A 23,159-nucleotide genomic window follows, 5' to 3' on the forward strand; every position below is an offset into this window, starting at 1 on the left:
ATTATTTGAATAACACAACTATTTTTAATTTTATTTGAGTACCTCTAGATACAACTTTCAAATTATTCCGAATTCCGGGTAGAATTCATTTCGGAAACCTATTTGGCTAGGGAGTTTTATTGAGGGCGCTTCAAGATTTCGCCCGCCTTTCTCGGATTTAGGTACCCGCTGTATTTCCAGGAAGTGGTGTAGTGACACTGTCATTTAAATACCTACAGACCGTTGTTGTCAGATGAGCTCTTTCCGACAGCTACACAACTTACCTGCATTCCACCAGTTTTACAGCTCGCAACAATATACTACAGTGTCAAAAACGGTAAGTATTTTCGTCAAAAAAATGTTTTAATGTTGTAGGTCCTGTAATTTAATATTTCCACCCTATATGTGTATACACTGTAGACGGCCAGTTCAGTGCTTTGGAAAAATTGCCCAATTGCCTCCCAAGTTGTATCACAGACGGAACTACGCTATATTACAAAAAAAAAGTGTTAAAAAAAATATAAAATTTTAAAGTGTGAAGTTTCTGTAATTGGTGCCTGGAACTAAAAAAAATCCATGCTTAGTGAGCTTAGTAACGTCCTCGATCAAGTTTAGGAATTATTTTACTGTAGCTGGAATTTTTTTTTTTTTATAAAACTCAAAATGGGTTGCTACCATGACGTTACATTCATTTTTACCCTTTTATTTTCACTTATTGCCTTGAAAATAAAAAAAAAGCCATGAAACTCAAAAAGCTTAAAACTGTAGAAATTATAAAAATCCTTGTCATATATTTGCAGGAAATCATTGAGAAAAAATATCCCAAGTTATTTATATAACAGTAAACAAAGCAAATACTAATACTGCTGCCATTTTTTTGGGGGGGGGGGGGGCTATTTCAAATGCTATTTCCTTTGGAACTGCAAGCATCGATTGCCTGAAAATCAGTTTTATATATAAGAGATATGGGTTTCATATGCACAAAGATTGCGACTTTTGCCTGTTTCGTAGGCCGGGTATGAATTGAGATATTACATAAGATATAATGTTATTGGTTTGGTGATATGATTGTGGTATTCATGGAATCAACGGTGGTTATTAGTGCATGTCACACCCAGGTCAAAACTCCTACTCATGATTTATATATGGGAAAATCAATGATTATGATAACAAATCTCACACAAGATAACTAGGTAACTGAGTAGCTGTTTTTTTACTTACTTACTTACTTCATTTTCGCTATTTTTAGTCCCCGTTCGGACGCAGTCCGAAAACGGGGACTTATGTTTTGCCCTGTGTGCGTCCGTCCGTCCGTGCGTCCGTGATCACCTGTATCTCCAACATGCATGGACCGATTAAGTTCAAACTTCACTCATACATCACACATTATATGGGACATATGCACATGCATTTTTTTCATGATCTGATTAACGATTAGCGAATAGCGGACATTTTAAGGCCGAAAATGCATCAAAATCGCACATTTTCACCATTCCGGACCCGGATCTCAGTTATGCATGGATGGATTTTGTTCAAATTTGGTACATACATTAAACATAATAGGACCTTGATGCACGTCATTTTTTTTTTTGGATCGGGTTCGAAATAGCCGACTGGCGGCCATTTTGTTTTAAAGAATTCAGTTCTGGATCCGTATCTGAGACATGTCTGGATTGATCAAGTTCAAACTTCACACACACAAGGTACATTATGTCACAAATATGTATGTGCATTTGTTTCATGATCTCATTAACGATAGCCAAATGGGGGCCGCTTTAAGGCCGAAAATGCATTGAAATCGCACATTTTCACCATTCCGGACCCGTATCTCAGTTATGCATGGATGGATTTTGTTCAAATTTGGTACATACATTAAACATAATAGGACCTTGATGCATGTCTTTTTTTTTTTCGGATCAAGTTCGAAATGGCCGACTGGCGGCCATTTTGTTAAAGAATTCAGTTCTGGATCCGTATCCAAGACATGTCTGGATTGATCAAGTTCAAACTTCACACACACATGGTACATCATGTCACAAATAGATATGTGCATTTGTTTCATGATCTGCTTAACAATAGTGGAATGATGGCCATTTTAAGGCCGAAAATGCATCAAAATCACGTATTTTCACAATTCCAGAACCGGATCTCAGTCATGCATGGATGGATTAAGTTCAGATTTAGCACAATGTGTTGTACATATGCAGGTGCATTTCGGTCATGATCTGCTTTGAATGTATATGTCACTCAAATATGAACGAAACGGGGACGTGTCATTGACAATGACTTGTTACTGAAGGGATGAATCAGTGAAAATAAAATTAAAGAATAATATGTCAAATAGACTCATTAAAATTAAGTGAAAATAAAAAGCTAAAATGTCTTTTCAGCTAAACCCCGAAATTCCGGCTAAAATGAAGTCAGTAGAATGCATGTAGAATAGTTTATTATCACTTTAAAGGGCAGTGGTCGTCGCGCCACGTCCTGTTCGATATGGGACTCATAACACGTGTAAAATTCATTGTTTGTTTACATGAAATTTGATACTATGAAGTTATTATGAGGATACCGAAAAGTATGAACAAGGACAGTACAGCGGGAGTATCGTCCGGCATGCAGCGGAGGTCGATGTGACCGTGTACTGTCTGAGTGCAAATTGTGTGGTATCCTCATAATAACCTTATTAGTATACATGTTTTCTTCCAAGGATACTGTAGAATACTTTTAATAAAATTATTTTCGCTTGGAATTTATTTTCGCTATTTTCGCTGAAGGGATGATTCCGTGAAAATAAAATCCAGCGAATATACTTTTTGTCCTATATTTTACATTAAACTCATCAAAAATCAGTGAAAATAAATTCACTGAAAATAAATTCCATACAAAATGCCCAAAAAGCCTTTTCAGCGAAAATTAATTCCAGCGAAAATAAAGTATTCCACAGTATATCATGGGAATGCCGAAATACAAAAAGTTTGGAACAGATTTAGCGAACTTCTTTGTATGGGCTCCGGGGACTGCCATGTTTGTTTTTATTATTAGAGGATTACATGCGTAATCATTCCATATTTGGAATTCGCGTTTTCTAATATGGTACGATGAAAATACCCAGGGCAATACTGCAAAATTACGGCACGCTGTAACCTATGGCGTTTTGGTGACAGGTGTATAATAATAGATTTTCATTCCATTTTTGGTTGATTATTATACATGTGACACTGAAAACAATGGAATTCATCCATCCATATAATGACAATGTTCGCACAACACAAACATTTTTCATTGAAATTTCAAGCTGTTATCTCCAATAAATTATTACAAGCAGGAAAAAATGTATAATACCATGATGGTTATCACGGAAATACTTTATTGCTGTATGTAGTGCATACTTTGTGATATTCTTATAATAACTTATAGTAAATTACTTTATTTTCGCTTGGAATTAATTTTTGCTGAAGGAATGATTCAGTGAAAATAAAATCCCGGGAATATACCTTTTTTTCTATATTTTACATTCTCATCAAAAATCATACATAAATAAATTAAATTTCATACAAAACACCCAAAAAATCTATTCAGCGAAAATAAATTCCAGCTAAAATAAAATATTTAACAGTATATTATTTTATAGAGTAGTACATTGAGATTACATATATGTGTTATATTTATTGAGGAACACATTGGCTAGTATTTTTTCTGCCAAATTTTGCTTAGATGTGTCTATTTTTAGAAATTTTTATAATTAAACGCTTCAGCGTGGTATTAAGAGTTTGTTTTCAGGGGTGGGTGATACTAAGGTGGAAAATGGATGCACATATGGGGGTAATTCCTGGAATTACAATAGAGAGGGTTCAGGCCGAAATACAATATATAATGTTTTCATGTTTCGTCTGATATTTCTGTGGTCTTCTGCTGCTGTAACTAATGCAAGATTTGTTCTGAAATTCAGTGTGTTGTGTGCATTCCAGGGTTTTTCGTTTTTTCTTGAAAACACCCCTATTTGTTAATGGCAGAGTTGATCTGGTTTCACTCCCACTGGGAAATCTGCATTGTTGCTTGAATGCAAGCTAATTAAACACATTTTCCAGACCGGCGAAAGACTAAGTAACAGCCAATTTTAACAGCCTATCACGTGATTTTACTCAAAATGTCAACATGGAAGGAGGCTATTCCATTTTACGCAGGAATAATTGGGAGTAGAATATGTGAGGGATAGTATGAACAGAGATGTGTATACTGAAAAGTAATATCTGTTCTACTTCTGCATCGCTGAGCATTTCTGTTTTAGTATACTGGTTTGAAAATGTTGAAATTGCATGTGTTTTTTTACTCAAACTCCCCTATTGATTGAATCCCGGGTTTGAAGGAGAACGACACACCACATGATTCGTGAATGGTGAAGGGTGCAGACAGGCCTCCGTCCGATCTCGATATGTAGTTTAAATTTATGTTGAAGTTAAAAGTTGACAGCGGTCGTCGCAGAGCTGCACGCTACAACTTCGCTTGTTATGTTGCTTGTTAGCCGTGGATTGAATGAATCTTGATTACCGGTTCAAATGTTGCTCATTTGGCGTTGGTAATCTTTATTCGGAACTGGGTAACGCCGCAACGTCGCAAGCAGAAACCTCCTGGTACTTTGATGTTGATGGTTGCTCTTCATCGCAATCGCTAATTTTATTGTGGGTGGATCTTCTAAGAGCCCTTCAGGGTTTATAAAACTCAGTCAACATACATCAAGTTATCTCCATCGTAGTATTCCATGTGATGTACACCTGATGTGCTAAAAATGTTGCTGAACGATTTGAACTGGATAAAAATAGCACACGAAAATTTGTTTACAAAATAAAAATAGTTCGGTTGCCAATGAAAACAAGCCGGTAGGCTGGTTGGCGATCCGCTCCGCTCAAAAAACATGCAATATGTTTTAGGCTGTTGCCATGGTAGGACATGCACGTGAAGCTAACGTCGGCTTATAACTAAATCTGGGCACCGTGTATAAAGTTCACAAAAAACATTCAGTCTTTAGAAGTCACTTTATTTTATTGCTAGGACGTATTCTTCTGTGTATTATTTCCAACCATTTGCAATAGTATTTTCTAGATTGAAGGCAGCATTTACAGTTCACTCGTAGTTCAAAGTTGCATTGGGATTACGTTGATACAGTGTAACAATGTCGGTGCCGGTGATCACTTACCGGTATGCAACGTAGCCAAAATAAAAGGCATGATCATTTGAAAACCGCTGTTAGAAGGTAGAAGGTAATGCATTTGGGGCGAAAGTATTTAAAAACAGTTCTTGGCTATTGCCATTGTAGCGGTGGGCCAGGATTGTTTTTCCAATTAGTGACGGTACGACCTGCCTGTCAAGTATGAACAAAATTAGCCAAGCCAAAAAAATCTCAGAGGAGTTAAAGGCAGTTGCTGGTGAAAAGTTACCCCAACGTTGGGGTCAATCCCATCGGTAATAAAAATAGACATAAAAAACAGTAAATTTTTGCCCACACTCAAGCTGAGTAGATGAGCTACGTCCGTGCTTTTTAATCATAGAAATGTAGGGTGTGATACATTTGGCGAGAAGGTATTAAAAAAAAATCAGTTTTTTGGCTGTTGCTATGGCAACAATTGGCAACATTTTTTTTCAGATTTTTCCTAATAACTAGGGTGAAGGTGTGACCAACCTGCTAAGTTTGAGCGAAATTGGCCAAGCCAAAAAATTCACAGAAGAATCAATACGTGAAAACACTGGAAATCACACACACATTTTAAGGGCAATCCTAGTGGAGCGGATCGCCAATACCATGTTCATTTGCATATTGACCGTGAAAATATCGAAAACATTATTGCATGGGTGATATGCAAATTAGTTTTAGTCAAAATAAGTGACTGCCTAGAAGTACCATTACTGTTGTTCAAATTTCATTTCACTCGGCAAGTATATTCATGTACCCCAAGGGGAAATATCATACTTCTAAATATTGTTTATTTCTGCTATGTTTCGAAAAACGCTACTCTTGAAAGGACTGCTTTGTTTGCTCTCAGATCTCCTTTGCATATGGGGTGTGGTAATACCGATTTTGATTTCAGGGACGAATCAAAATAAATTGCAGTACATATGTAATAATGTGGAATACTTCATTTTCACTGTAAACATTTTTCCGCTAAAATAAATGCCAGTGAAAATGCCATTTCCCTCATACTCTATTGAGACTTGACACAGCAAAGTGAAAATTGAATTCACACGTTATGCTTGATAACTTTTCATCGAAAATAAATTAAATGAAATTCTATGTTACTTCATAAGAGTTGGAAATGAACAAATTATGACACCCGAACCAACCACCCCATACACAATGTAAACTACACCCCAAAACATCCTTTCACCAGTGTATTCTATTCGACGTCAGGAGAAATTTAAATGAACAAATTATATGACAACGAACTTAATTATAATTTCAGCTTCTAGTTCAGCACTGATTAAATAAACTACCTCGTCTTTATGCCAACTTGAAGTTATTTATTGCCTACATCAGTGACTTCAAAATCTATGTTTCAATCCCAGGAATTTCACTCAGATGACTTGCTATTAATTGCATGGTATTGCCAGACATTTATTTTCTATTGTAATGTCAATTTCTTGCGATTACTCGGAACATGAAGCTTTAACCACAGATCATCTAGGTGCTGTAACTAAAGCCTGGTATAATCACTGGTTAGGCAGGCTTGAACTATGCATGTAAAGCCAGCTAAGAGGTATATCCAATCCTATAGATTTCTCATTGTTTGGTAACTATTTGCTGCAAATGCAACAAAAATCAATATAAAAATATTACCCACACAGCATTATACAGGTTACTTGTACAATACATATGTTGTTAAATATAGGACATTGAACTTAATACAGTACATGTAGTATTAATTTATGAATATGAATATTAATTAATTAATTTATTTATGTAATTATAACAACTTTTTTTTCTGCACATTTTATACTTACTTTCACAATGCAAAGAAAAAATTGTTTGTTAAACATTCATACATTTGTTATTTAATCTTGGTTCTTAATGTATACAAGGTTGTAATAGTTATGCTATGTTTTTTTGTTTTATTTCTTTAGAGTTCCTGGTTATTCTGATACGAGGATGTCAAAACAAAGTGGTGCAGATGGAAAGAAAAATGAAAAAATACAAGATCTAAGATTTCCCTTTAGAAAACAAACTCCACCTACTGATGAAAAAGACTTACAACGAATTGACCAGAAGAGGGTGGTTAAAATGAAAAAAATAAAAACAACTGCACCTGAGATGAATGATGATAGCGATGTCAGTAGTTTGATCTCAGAATCTGATGGAAGTGTGGTTGGAGATGAGTTACTGTCCATGGAAAACTTGGAAATTAACAGAAACAGGCTTAAAAGTGAGATCATTGAACTATTGAAGACCCAAGAAAAAGGAATTCGAAAATATCAACTTTCCACAGCATATTCACAACACTATCACAAGAACCTATCCCCAAAAGAATACGGATTCCACAACATTGAGAAAATAATAGAACATTTTTCTGATGTTCTTGAGGTGACACAAAATACCAAGCCCCGGATTGTTTTAAAAGTTGTCCCAGAACCTGTTGTTGTGAGACGTAAGACAGAGGTGAAAGAGAAGCAGATACATTTTGAATTGGATCCAAAGAAGATTCTCATAGAAAAAGAAAAGTTAAGATCTGATTTCACAAAACTGTTTTCACATTTTAAATTTGGCCTTCCTAGTCATTACATCCTTACTGCCTACAGTAGAATGTTCAAGGGTAGTTTGATCCTTGGAAAATACGGCTACCGGGATACTGACGATCTCATAAAAGATTTAGTTAAGGATCTCTTAGACAGAAGGAGAAATGGGAAATTTACCTGGGTGACACTTAAGGAGAATTTCCGCATAGATGTATCCAAGGATGTTGATGTAAAAGGTCTTGCAAAGCTGAAACAAGAAATAATTGCCATCCTACAAGACTATCCTAACGGTTTCAATTGGAAGAATGTCACACGTACATACAAAAAGATCTTTCAAAAACCTCTCAATCACAAAAAGTATGGTATATCTCATGTAGATGATTTGGTTTATTGTTTTTATGACATATTTGCTTCACCACCCCCGAAGGTTATGGATAAATATGTTGCCAGACTGAGTGAAGAATACAGATCGAAAGAAGTTGTCAGTAGAGGGAGCGATTTGATCAGAGAGAAAACAAATGAGGAGGCATCCCACCAACTACAAGAAACATCAGTTGAAGCCAAGGCAGATGGCCAAGTCAATTCTAAATCAACAATACAAGATAGCAATCTTAAGAAGTTGCCGCCTGTCAATGACCCAGAAGATGAATCAGCTACTTGTTCTTCTGCCTGTGAGGATGACGATACGGAATGCAGTGAAAGAACAGAAATGTCTGGCAACACTGAAAACAATTCCGGAATTCTGCCAATTGCAGAGTATCCTTATGGATCAGAAGACCAACGCATTCTCAATGCGTTTGAACTAAAACTTGAACAGTTACAGCATCAATACAAACAAGCTTTACAGGTACTGAGTGAGAATACTCAGACTGGGATGCTGAAACCAGAGCAGTTCCTATTTCATAAACAGCAGATTGATAACCAGCATATTATGTGGATGAATGAAACACATAAGGCAAGACAACTGTTTATTCAAAGCAGGCAGCATCAGAGTCAGACAGGTAATAAGTCAAGTCAGTTTGGGCCTGATGCAGCATCTAAAACTCTAGGACGGTCACATTCTGCATTGCTGCCGACACCTATAATGAGTGTACCCATGGCTGTACAAGAAAAAGCAGATGTTCAGCACACACCACTAATGGCAGTGGGAATGCAATCACCAAACAGGAAGTCTTCACCACATGCCACTGACACCAAAACAAATCCCCCAATAGCAGTTGGGTGTGGAACCTCAAAGAAACATATCCCAACAAAATCAGCAATTGAGTTAGCTTCCGCTCAACCTTGTACCAAAAACGTAAACATAGACATGGAAGAATGGCCTGATCTTGGGAAAGAACAAGAAGCAACTAACAAGAATCGCAAGTCACATACGCAATCTTTACCAGTCGCTAGAGAAACCAGATCTCCAATACATAAACCAGGTAAAGCGATACAACGAAGTGATACTGTTAGAAACAGCACTGCTCAAATACAGCCTGTGGTACAGCACAATTTTAAAGGCGGAGTTCCCTCAAAAGAACACCTCAATTCTGTATGCAACGACATCATTATTAAACTGTCAGAATGTGGAGAGTATGTGACGACTGAAAAAGTTAAAGACATGCTGCTGCAAGCCTTTAACAAGCAATCACTACATCAACTGGGCATCTACCAGGAAAAACACTTATCACGTTTATTCAGTCTTCATCAATTACAATGCAAAGTCAATGCTTACATTCAGGCGTTTTTCATGGTACGCTCAGTATCCACCGCATATGAGTTGCTGCAGTCTTTGGGGGATTTAGAAAAGGATAAGAAGAGTTTTGCCGAGTTGAATTTAGGTCCATTCGCCAAACTACCTCTTGTCTATAAATACTTTCAATTGCCGAATACCATGATGGATAGTGAGATATTAGACATTACTACTGTAGATATTATGCGACATCTCAGAGTGTTTATGAAGAAATATGATTGTTGGAGATCACCAGTAGATGTCAATAAATTCATGGAGTATCTGATGGACCAATGTGACTGTGATGAACCGTATCAACTTGGTGTTAAAATTCAAAGTATTGCCTTGGTAATATCGGTGAGTATGTTATTTTTGGGGCTGTCATATGTGATCTTGGTAGTTTAACAAGTCACGAACTAGATGCACTGCACTGAAAGCGTCCTCTGGATGACACACAGACATGCTACAGACTCTTGGTTGATAGTTGTGAGCAAAATGAAACAAAAAAATCAAGTAAGCGAGTTTCAGTTACCCCGTTATGGTGATTCATATAGATTTGTATTGTAGCTCCCTAGTTTGGTGTTCACCCCCACGACTGACCCAATAACACCCACCTGCAGTAAAAAAATGGACTACAGCGAAACCAAGCACTACAGAACAACAGATACACATTTGGACTCCTAATTGGAACACAGAGTTTCGGAATATGGAGAATACGATGCAAGAAATTTAATTTTCTGAATTATTGAATCAATTATTCAATAGCAAGAATGTCCTGTAACTATTCACATGTCAGACATATGCAAACATATAAAGAAGCCGTCAGACGTTTATGGTAGGCTCCAAAAAATGTTTTTTTTCTCTGGCCATCATGCATGTGAAAAATTGAAATACAATTTTAAAAGTAAAAAAGCACATGCATTGATTTTGGGAAACAAATTGACTTTTTCTTTTTTTTTCTTGGCTTTAGATTTATCTAAAATAAGTTTTTAACTCAGATTTTTGAGACTGTGTTTCTATCTTAATATATGGACATCTTTTCAACTGTGAATTTTTATTAGGTGATTAAAACCTCTCAACGGCATGAGAAAGAGACATTTGAGAGAGTTCGTGCAGCTGTTGTTGAAGATATGGAAACAGAGATCGAGGGTCGGTTGAGAAAGGTTAAAGATCAGGTTCTTAATGCATTTGACACCACAACACCTGGCTATGAACTACGCAAAAAGTATTCATCTATGATGGCTGCGGATGTCATCCTGGAAGTTTTCATGTCATGTAAACGTATTTTTTCAAGTAAGCGATTGCAGCAGAATATCGACCGCTTCATAGAATCTCTGTTGGGTGATTCCATGGCAAGGAATCTGTTCCAGTTAGCAATTTGTACAGCAACGCTAGAAGAACCAGAAGAGTTTGCAAATCTACAACACTCATCGGTACAGATACAAGATACACAACATCACATGGAGCAGGAAAAGATGGTTCCACCATTACCAGGTAATTTGATTTCATATCTTCGCCTAATACCTTCTCATTCATATTTGAACAGATATGTATATATTTACTAATCACTGAGTTACTACAGTCTTGGAGTATACTGTAAAGTCTTGGAATTTGAAAGCTGCCTTTGAGTCCCGGAAAATGAGCAATCAGCATCAAAATTACCATTAAAATGTAAAAGAAATGAATAATTGGAACGATCAATATAAAAATCAGTACAGTGCTGCTTCCCCTGACCAGTTTAGATAACTAAGCACAGTGGTTTGATATGCTGCACAGATATAAATCTTGACCCAAAAGCAATAAATGCATGATACAATGTGAATATGATAAATGTACAGCCGTAATAAATTGAATGCCAAAATAATGGCAGGTTGCTTGAAAGTCATACAGTGTTAAAGTACATTGTACTTTAAATTTGTAAAAGAACCCATGAGCATGCACCATGAAAACAAATTATAAGCGATATTTGTGATTTTTGAATTTAACAATTTTTCACTTTTCCCTGAAATCGATGGAGGTCAAGGGTCATGCTTGTCCTTTTTTTCTATGATGCAGCGTCATCTGTTTCTTTTCTGATGCAGTTTCACAGCATATATTGAAGATAATGTGTGGTACTGTAAAATCTGTATTAGAAACCGCGGCTTCTATTAAAATGGTACAATGCAACAGAGGGGATGCGGCTTCTATTAGAGCATCTACACATATGAGAAATGATGAATTTTTGGTTCTCAAACATTCAAAAAAAATGGGTGCGACTTCTATTAGGGATGCGGCTTCTAATACAGATTTTACGGTACTGCTCAAAGTGTAATACCTGTAAATAGAATTACCTCAAAGTATTTTTTATTTCCAGCTGTTTTATTACAAGACGTGTTAAAGTTTATTAAAAGATGTCAAGGAAATCTTAATCTCAGTCTGTTATCTAAAATTGAGAAGAGATTGGTAGACCATTTTAAGTTTGAGTCCTTTCCTGCTATGGGATATGGATCATTCCTGGAATACATCCAGTCACATCCTAAGGTACCTACATGTATATATCAAATTAATCTTTCAAAAAGTAAACATATCTATTACCAGTGTAGCCTGAGTACACTGTATGATGTATAGAAAGTATTAATCAAAGTTATTAAATATTGTTCAATACTGTACTTCTCTGGTCATAAGGCTGGGTATAAGCCAACTCGTTATTTTTAGGCATTTAATGAGTTGAGGCCATCTCTGAGAATATGTCCAGGATTTTTTTACCAGACATTCATAATGAGTTTAATCTTAAAAACAGAGATTTTGTTTATTATTTAATATGCATGTAAAAAATGTGTTTTATTGGAGCATGTTGTGGTGATGAAAAAGACTGTTAGGTTGTGCTTTAATGAGAAATACCAACGTAAAACATCGCAACACGGTTCAGACTTTTTCTGTTCTGTTATCACTCACAATGACAACTAATCTTGCTATACTGAACCGTTTTAAAAAATAATCAAAAAGTAAACTTTACACATGCTTACACATAATTGGCGACACAAATGCTCGTTCCAGGGGAGATGCACACATGGGTCACACAACTCATATCGAGGGAGGTAGACACTTGAAGAAAGAGCTGGAATTCCCACGGTGCAAATTTGGCTAAAAACCAAAAATCCCAATGTTTTATAAGCAGGGTATTGTTGCCCTGGCCATGGTACTATTTGTTTTTTGTCACAGACATCATTATACTTTTCCAAATCTTTCTGAGGTGGTCTTCAGGTACACTCCTACCCCTTAAAGTTTCTTTGATTTTACATGGCCCCCCAGCCATGGGCCTAACACCAGGAAAGTATGGTATAACTACACTGAAATGTTTTTGGCCACTTCATCAGTAGGACTATGCATATCAACTACCATCTTATTATAATGACCAGGACATTGGTGCCCATAATTTTGTTCTTCAGATTACATTCAAAATGGCTGACTAATGGCCATTTTGTATTATATACATTGCATATCAGTTATTGCAGCTATTATCTATTTGCAACTGAGTGACTGTCTTGCTATCTATTAAATTCTCTTTGCTAAAAATTATTTATAATTCTGACTTGCAATTTGGTTACTACATATACCGTACTCGACCGCGTTAGCGGGCAAGCGCCCACCCCCCACTTTTGCGCAATTTTTATATTTGGGGTCACATTTGGCAAAGCGCCCACCCCTTCAAAATGCAACTAATTTAAAACTTGGTCTTGCGTAACGAATCTTGGTAATCTTGTTTATATGATACAGCGTGGATATCGATCGCTGTGAACATGTTGTGAATGCGTAGAACACGGTAACCGTGCGTAAACTACGCTTCGACAATGACCTGTTAATACAAGTAAAATGCGATAAATATTTCATGCCATATTCAGTTTACCTCTCAAAAATGGCTAGTTTTTTTGAAAAACCATGTGGTTTATTCACTGAAATCAACTCCAACAGATCGTACTTCGACATCGATTATTCACTTCCGCATTGCGTTACCGAAAAGTCTTCGAGAATTTCCGAAGAATTGCGTCAGTACAACACAGCATTCTGATTAGTTAATAACCAACTTGACCCATTAGGTCAAAGCATGCTGCTGTAGGTCAAATCTGCAATTGCATCATGACGGAAAGTGATTTTCATCGAGAGTTTGCGTACGATCCAACAACTTCGTCAGTGGAAATAATATGACAATTTTGACTTCAACCGTGTTCCAACAGACTCAAATGTTTTTAATTCCGTAAATTATGGTGGTACGTAATTAATATTGTAATAAAATGTGCGTATTTTTTGTGATCATTTCTGTTTCTTCATTGTGAAAATCAATGACGACGCAATTAATTTAGTAATTTGATTTTCCCTCAAAGACGTAATCTGTCACTTGATGAATCAAAATTTTCATTTGCACTCTTTTTCGAGGGGGGTGCTCGGGTAAGTGCCCACCCCTACAAAATCGTGATTTTCTGAGTTGAGGCCCCTGGGCGCTAACGCGGTCGAGTACAGTACTATATGTATCACTAAACATCATTCTGCTTGTTTACATTTAATTTTTTTAGATCATTGAGGAACTTGGTGGAACTAGTCTTGGTATTGGTGCATCAACAAGTTCTAATGTAGCTGGTTGTATATATCGACCAAGTAGACAAGATGTCTTAGAATTCATACAGCAATGTGGTACACTAGATAAGGTAGGTAGGGTTCTAATGTAGCAGATTGTATATATAGACCAAGTAGACAAGATATCTTAGAATTCATACAGCAATGTGGTACACTAGATAAGGTAGGTAGGATTCCAGTGTAGCTGGTTGTATATATAGACCAAGTAGACAAGATATCTTAGAATTCATACAGCAATGTGGTACACTAGATAAGGTAGGTAGGGTTCCAATGTAGCTGGTTGTATACATAGACCAAGTAGACAAGATATCTTAGAATTCATACAGCAATGTGGTACACTAGATAAGGTAGGTAGGGTTCCAATGTAGCTGGTTGTATGTATAGACCAAGTAGACAAGATATCTTAGAATTCATACAGCAATGTGGTACACTAGATAAGGTAGGTAGGGTTCCAGTGTAGCTGGTTGTATATATAGACCAAGTAGACAAGATATCTTAGAATTCATACAGCAATGTGGTACACGAGATAAGGTAGGTAGGGTTTCAATGTAGCTGGTTGTATACATAGACCAAGTAGACAAGATGTCTTAGAATTCATACAGCAATGTGGTACACTAGATAAGGTAGGTGGGGTTCTAATGTAGCTGGTTGTATATATAGACCAAGTAGACAAGATATCTTAGAATTCATACAGCAATGTGGTACACTAGATAAGGTAGGTGGGGTTCCAATGTAGCTGGTTGTATGTATAGACCAAGTAGACAAGATATCTTAGAATTCATACAGCAATGTGGTACACTAGATAAGGTAGGTAGGGTTCCAGTGTAGCTGGTTGTATATATAGACCAAGTAGACAAGATATCTTAGAATTCATACAGCAATGTGGTACACTAGATAAGGTAGGTAGGGTTCTAATGTAGCTGGTTGTATATATAGACCAAGTAGACAAGATATCTTAGAATTCATACAGCAATGTGGTAGACTAGATAAGGTAGGTAGGGTTCCAATGTAGCTGGTTGTATGTATAGACCAAGTATACAAGATATCTTAGAATTCATACAGCAATATGGTACACTAGATAAGGTAGGTAGGGTTCTAATGTAGCAGATTGTATATATAGACCAAGTAGACAAGATATCTTAGAATTCATACAGCAATGTGGTACACTAGATAAGGTAGGTAGGGTTGCAATGTAGCTGGTTGTATACATAGACCAAGTAGACAAGATATCTTAAAATTCATACAGCAATGTGGTACACTAGATAAGGTAGGTAGGGTTCTAATGTAGCAGATTGTATATATAGACCAAGTAGACAAGATATCTTAGAATTCATACAGCAATGTGGTACACTAGATAAGGTAGGTAGGGTTCTAATGTAGCTGGTTGTATGAATAGACCAAGTAGACAAGATATCTTAGAATTCATACAGCAATGTGGTACACTAGATAAGGTAGGTGGGGTTCTAATGTAGCTGGTTGTATGTATAGACCAAGTAGACAAGATATCTTAGAATTCATACAGCAATGTGGTACACTAGATAAGGTAGGTACAGTTCTAATATAGCTGGTTGTATGTATAGACCAAGTAGACAAGATATCTTAGAATTCATACAGCAATGTGGTACACTCGATAAGGTAAGTAGGGTTCTAATGTAGCTGGTTGTATGTATAGACCAAGTAGACAAGATATCTTAGAATTCATACAGCAATGTGGTACACTAGATAAGGTAGGTACAGTTCTAATATAGCTGGTTTTATGTATAGACCAAGTAGACAAGATATCTTAGAATTCATACAGCAATGTGGTACACTAGATAAGGTAGGTACAGTTCTAATGTAGCTGATTGTATGTATAGACCAAGTAGACAAGATATCTTAGAATTCATACAGCACTGTGGTACACTAGATAAGGTAGGTACAGTTCTAATATAGCTGGTTGTATGTATAGACCAAGTAGACAAGATATCTTAGAATTCATACAGCAATGTGGTACACTCGATAAGGTAGGTAGGGTTCTAATGTAGCTGGTTGTATGTATAGACCAAGTAGACAAGATATCTTAGAATTCATACAGCAATGTGGTACACTAGATAAGGTAGGTACAGTTCTAATATAGCTGGTTTTATGTATAGACCAAGTAGACAAGATATCTTAGAATTCATACAGCAATGTGGTACACTAGATAAGGTAGGTACAGTTCTAATGTAGCTGATTGTATGTATCGACCAAGTAGACAAGATATCTTAGAATTCATACAGCAATGTGGTACACTAGATAAGGTAGGTAGGGTTCTAATGTAGCAGATTGTATATATAGACCAAGTAGACAAGATATCTTAGAATTCATACAGCAATGTGGTACACTAGATAAGGTAGGTAGGGTTTCAATGTAGCTGGTTGTATACATAGACCAAGTAGACAAGATATCTTAGAATTCATACAGCAATGTGGTACACTAGATAAGGTAGGTAGGGTTCTAATGTAGCTGGTTGTATGTATAGACCAAGTAGACAAGATATCTTAGAATTCATACAGCAATGTGGTACACTAGATAAGGTAGGTAGGGTTCTAATGTAGCAGATTGTATATATAGACCAAGTAGACAAGATATCTTAGAATTCATACAGCAATGTGGTACTCTAGATAAGGTAGGTAGGGTTCTAATGTAGCTGGTTGTATGAATAGACCAAGTAGACAAGATATCTTAGAATTCATACAGCAATGTGGTACACTATATAAAGTAGGTGGGGTTCTAATGTAGCTGGTTGTATGTATAGACCAAGTAGACAAGATATCTTAGAATTCATACAGCAATGTGGTACACTAGATAAGGTAGGTACAGTTCTAATATAGCTGGTTGTATGTATAGACCAAGTAGACAAGATATCTTAGAATTCATACAGCAATGTGGTACACTCGATAAGGTAGGTAGGGTTCTAATGTAGCTGGTTGTATGTATAGACCAAGTAGACAAGATATCTTATAATTCATACAGCAATGTGGTACACTAGATAAGGTAGGTACAGTTCTAATATAGCTGGTTTTATGTATAGACCAAGTAGACAAGATATCTTAGAATTCATACAGCAATGTGGTACACTAGATAAGGTAGGTACAGTTCTAATGTAGCTGATTGTATGTATAGACCAAGTAGACAAGATATCTTAGAATTCATACAGCAATGTGGTACACTAGATAAGGTAGGTACAGTTCTAATGTAGCTGATTGTATGTATAGACCAAGTAGACAAGATATCTTAGAATTCATACAGCAATGTGGTACACTAGATAAGGTAGGTACAGTTCTAATATAGCTGGTTGTATGTATCGACCAAGTAGACAAGATATCTTAGAATTCATACAGCAATGTGGTACACGAGATAAGGTAGGTAGGGTTTCAATGTAGCTGGTTGTATACATAGACCAAGTAGACAAGATGTCTTAGAATTCATACAGCAATGTGGTACACTAGATAAGGTAGGTGGGGTTCTAATGTAGCTGGTTGTATATATAGACCAAGTAGACAAGATATCTTAGAATTCATACAGCAATGTGGTACACTAGATAAGGTAGGTGGGGTTCCAATGTAGCTGGTTGTATGTATAGACCAAGTAGACAAGATATCTTAGAATTCATACAGCAATGTGGTACACTAGATAAGGTAGGTAGGGTTCCAGTGTAGCTGGTTGTATATATAGACCAAGTAGACAAGATATCTTAGAATTCATACAGCAATGTGGTACACTAGATAAGGTAGGTAGGGTTCTAATGTAGCTGGTTGTATATATAGACCAAGTAGACAAGATATCTTAGAATTCATACAGCAATGTGGTAGACTAGATAAGGTAGGTAGGGTTCCAATGTAGCTGGTTGTATGTATAGACCAAGTATACAAGATATCTTAGAATTCATACAGCAATATGGTACACTAGATAAGGTAGGTAGGGTTCTAATGTAGCAGATTGTATATATAGACCAAGTAGACAAGATATCTTAGAATTCATACAGCAATGTGGTACACTAGATAAGGTAGGTAGGGTTGCAATGTAGCTGGTTGTATACATAGACCAAGTAGACAAGATATCTTAAAATTCATACAGCAATGTGGTACACTAGATAAGGTAGGTAGGGTTCTAATGTAGCAGATTGTATATATAGACCAAGTAGACAAGATATCTTAGAATTCATACAGCAATGTGGTACACTAGATAAGGTAGGTAGGGTTCTAATGTAGCTGGTTGTATGAATAGACCAAGTAGACAAGATATCTTAGAATTCATACAGCAATGTGGTACACTAGATAAGGTAGGTGGGGTTCTAATGTAGCTGGTTGTATGTATAGACCAAGTAGACAAGATATCTTAGAATTCATACAGCAATGTGGTACACTAGATAAGGTAGGTACAGTTCTAATATAGCTGGTTGTATGTATAGACCAAGTAGACAAGATATCTTAGAATTCATACAGCAATGTGGTACACTCGATAAGGTAAGTAGGGTTCTAATGTAGCTGGTTGTATGTATAGACCAAGTAGACAAGATATCTTAGAATTCATACAGCAATGTGGTACACTAGATAAGGTAGGTACAGTTCTAATATAGCTGGTTTTATGTATAGACCAAGTAGACAAGATATCTTAGAATTCATACAGCAATGTGGTACACTAGATAAGGTAGGTACAGTTCTAATGTAGCTGATTGTATGTATAGACCAAGTAGACAAGATATCTTAGAATTCATACAGCACTGTGGTACACTAGATAAGGTAGGTACAGTTCTAATATAGCTGGTTGTATGTATAGACCAAGTAGACAAGATATCTTAGAATTCATACAGCAATGTGGTACACTCGATAAGGTAGGTAGGGTTCTAATGTAGCTGGTTGTATGTATAGACCAAGTAGACAAGATATCTTAGAATTCATACAGCAATGTGGTACACTAGATAAGGTAGGTACAGTTCTAATATAGCTGGTTTTATGTATAGACCAAGTAGACAAGATATCTTAGAATTCATACAGCAATGTGGTACACTAGATAAGGTAGGTACAGTTCTAATGTAGCTGATTGTATGTATCGACCAAGTAGACAAGATATCTTAGAATTCATACAGCAATGTGGTACACTAGATAAGGTAGGTAGGGTTCTAATGTAGCAGATTGTATATATAGACCAAGTAGACAAGATATCTTAGAATTCATACAGCAATGTGGTACACTAGATAAGGTAGGTAGGGTTTCAATGTAGCTGGTTGTATACATAGACCAAGTAGACAAGATATCTTAGAATTCATACAGCAATGTGGTACACTAGATAAGGTAGGTGGGGTTCTAATGTAGCTGGTTGTATGTATAGACCAAGTAGACAAGATATCTTAGAATTCATACAGCAATGTGGTACACTAGATAAGGTAGGTAGGGTTCTAATGTAGCAGATTGTATATATAGACCAAGTAGACAAGATATCTTAGAATTCATACAGCAATGTGGTACTCTAGATAAGGTAGGTAGGGTTCTAATGTAGCTGGTTGTATGAATAGACCAAGTAGACAAGATATCTTAGAATTCATACAGCAATGTGGTACACTATATAAAGTAGGTGGGGTTCTAATGTAGCTGGTTGTATGTATAGACCAAGTAGACAAGATATCTTAGAATTCATACAGCAATGTGGTACACTAGATAAGGTAGGTACAGTTCTAATATAGCTGGTTGTATGTATAGACCAAGTAGACAAGATATCTTAGAATTCATACAGCAATGTGGTACACTCGATAAGGTAGGTAGGGTTCTAATGTAGCTGGTTGTATGTATAGACCAAGTAGACAAGATATCTTATAATTCATACAGCAATGTGGTACACTAGATAAGGTAGGTACAGTTCTAATATAGCTGGTTTTATGTATAGACCAAGTAGACAAGATATCTTAGAATTCATACAGCAATGTGGTACACTAGATAAGGTAGGTACAGTTCTAATGTAGCTGATTGTATGTATAGACCAAGTAGACAAGATATCTTAGAATTCATACAGCAATGTGGTACACTAGATAAGGTAGGTACAGTTCTAATGTAGCTGATTGTATGTATAGACCAAGTAGACAAGATATCTTAGAATTCATACAGCAATGTGGTACACTAGATAAGGTAGGTACAGTTCTAATATAGCTGGTTGTATGTATAGACCAAGTAGACAAGATATCTTAAAATTCATACAGCAATGTGGTACACTAGATAAGGTAGGTAGGGTTCTAATGTAGCAGATTGTATATATAGACCAAGTAGACAAGATATCTTAGAATTCATACAGCAATGTGGTACACTAGATAAGGTAGGTACAGTTCTAATGTAGCTGATTGTATGTATAGACCAAGTAGACAAGATATCTTAGAATTCATACAGCAATGTGGTACACTAGATAAGGTAGGTACAGTTCTAATATAGCTGGTTGTATGTATAGACCAAGTAGACAAGATATCTTAGAATTCATACAGCAATGTGGTACACTCGATAAGGTAGGTAGGGTTCTAATGTAGCTGGTTGTATGTATAGACCAAGTAGACAAGATATCTTAGAATTCATACAGCAATGTGGTACACTAGATAAGGTAGGTACAGTTCTAATATAGCTGGTTTTATGTATAGACCAAGTAGACAAGATATCTTAGAATTCATACAGCAATGTGGTACACTAGATAAGGTAGGTACAGTTCTAATGTAGCTGATTGTATGTATCGACCAAGTAGACAAGATATCTTAGAATTCATACAGCAATGTGGTACACTAGATAAGGTAGGTAGGGGTCTAATGTAGCAGATCGTATGTATAGACCAAGTAGACAAGATATCTTAAAATTCATACAGCAATGTGGTACACTAGATAAGGTAGGTAGGGTTCTAATGTAGCAGATTGTATATATAGACCAAGTAGACAAGATATCTTAGAATTCATACAGCAATGTGGTACACTAGATAAGGTAGGTAGGGTTTCAATGTAGCTGGTTGTATACATAGACCAAGTAGACAAGATATCTTAGAATTCATACAGCAATGTGGTACACTAGATAAGGTAGGTGGGGTTCTAATGTAGCTGGTTGTATGTATAGACCAAGTAGACAAGATATCTTAGAATTCATACAGCAATGTGGTACACTAGATAAGGTAGGTGGGGTTCTAATGAAGCTGGTTGTATGTATAGACCAAGTAGACAAGATATCTTAGAATTCATACAGCAATGTGGTACACTAGATAAAGTAGGTAGGGTTCTAATGTAGTTGGTTGTATATATAGACCAAGTAGACAAGATATCTTAGAATTCATACAGCAATGTGGTACACTCGATAAGGTAGGTAGGGTTCTAATGTAGCTGGTTGTATGTATAGACCAAGTAGACAAGATATCTTAGAATTCATACAGCAATGTGGTACACTAGATAAGGTAGGTACAGTTCTAATATAGCTGGTTTTATGTATAGACCAAGTAGACAAGATATCTTAAAATTCATACAGCAATGTGGTACACTAGATAAGGTAGGTAGGGTTCTAATGTAGCAGATTGTATATATAGACCAAGTAGACAAGATATCTTAGAATTCATACAGCAATGTGGTACACTAGATAAGGTAGGTAGGGTTTCAATGTAGCTGGTTGTATGAATAGACCAAGTAGACAAGATATCTTAGAATTCATACAGCAATGTGGTACACTAGATTAAGTAGGTGGGGTTCTAATGTAGCTGGTTGTATGTATAGACCAAGTAGACAAGATATCTTAGAATTCATACAGCAATGTGGTACACTAGATAAAGTAGGTGGGGTTCTAATGTGTATGTATAGACCAAGTAGACAAGATATCTTAGAATTCATACAGCAATGTGGTACACTAGATAAGGTAGGTACAATTCTAATATAGCTGGTTGTATGTATAGACCAAGTAGACAAGATATCTTAGAATTCATACAGCAATGTGGTACACTCGATAAGGTAGGTAGGGTTCTAATGTAGCTGGTTGTATGAATAGACCAAGTCGACAAGATAGCTTAGAATTCATACAGCAATGTGGTACACTAGATAAAGTAGGTGGGGTTCTAATGTAGCTGGTTGTATGTATAGACCAAGTAGACAAGATATCTTAGAATTCATACAGCAATGTGGTACACTAGATAAGGTAGGTACAGTTCTAATATAGCTGGTTGTATGTATAGACCAAGTAGACAAGATATCTTAGAATTCATACAGCAACGTGGTACACTCGATAAGGTAGGTAGGGTTCTAATGTAACTGGTTGTATGTATAGACCAAGTAGACAAGATATCTTAGAATTCATACAGCAATGTGGTACACTAGATAAGGTAGGTAGGGTTCTAATGTAGCAGATTGTATATATAGACCAAGTAGACAAGATATCTTAGAATTCATACAGCAATGTGGTACTCTAGATAAGGTAGGTAGGGTTCTAATGTAGCTGGTTGTATGAATAGACCAAGTAGACAAGATATCTTAGAATTCATACAGCAATGTGGTACACTAGATAAAGTAGGTGGGGTTCTAATGTAGCTGGTTGTATGTATAGACCAAGTAGACAAGATATCTTAGAATTCATACAGCAATGTGGTACACTAGATAAAGTAGGTGGGGTTCTAATGTAGCTGGTTGTATGTATAGACCAAGTAGACAAGATATCTTAGAATTCATACAGCAATGTGGTACACTAGATAAGGTAGGTACAGTTCTAATATAGCTGGTTGTATGTATAGACCAAGTAGACAAGATATCTTAGAATTCATACAGCAATGTGGTACACTCGATAAGGTAGGTAGGGTTCTAATGTAGCTGGTTGTATGTATAGACCAAGTAGACAAGATATCTTAGAATTCATACAGCAATGTGGTACACTAGATAAGGTAGGTACAGTTCTAATATAGCTGGTTTTATGTATAGACCAAGTAGACAAGATATCTTAGAATTCATACAGCAATGTGGTACACTAGATAAGGTAGGTAGGGTTCTAATGTAGCAGATTGTATGTATAGACCAAGTAGACAAGATATCTTAGAATTCATACAGCAATGTGGTACACTAGATAAGGTAGATAGGGTTCTAATGTAGCAGATTGTATGTATAGACCAAGTAGACAAGATA

The 23,159-nt window shown here is 36.3% G+C and overlaps 1 protein-coding gene across 1 annotated transcript in view; it reads left to right on the forward strand.

Moving 5' to 3' along the window:
* The first annotated feature begins 93 nt into the window (after positions 1-93).
* The window catches only part of LOC100375452 (uncharacterized), a 61,111-nt gene continuing 38,045 nt past the window's right edge, over positions 94-23,159 (forward strand). Inside the window, exons 1-5 of the mRNA XM_085500599.1 lie at positions 94-316; positions 7,093-9,772; positions 10,477-10,909; positions 11,769-11,935; positions 13,966-14,097. Of these exons, the coding sequence (XP_085356725.1) occupies positions 7,118-9,772; positions 10,477-10,909; positions 11,769-11,935; positions 13,966-14,097 (3,387 nt within the window). The 5' untranslated portion in view covers positions 94-316; positions 7,093-7,117. The remainder of the gene's footprint in view (positions 317-7,092; positions 9,773-10,476; positions 10,910-11,768; positions 11,936-13,965; positions 14,098-23,159) is intronic.

This window comes from Saccoglossus kowalevskii, chromosome 6 (assembly GCF_978046115.1).
Source record: "Saccoglossus kowalevskii chromosome 6, keSacKowa6.1, whole genome shotgun sequence".
Lineage (NCBI taxonomy): Eukaryota > Metazoa > Hemichordata > Enteropneusta > Harrimaniidae > Saccoglossus > Saccoglossus kowalevskii.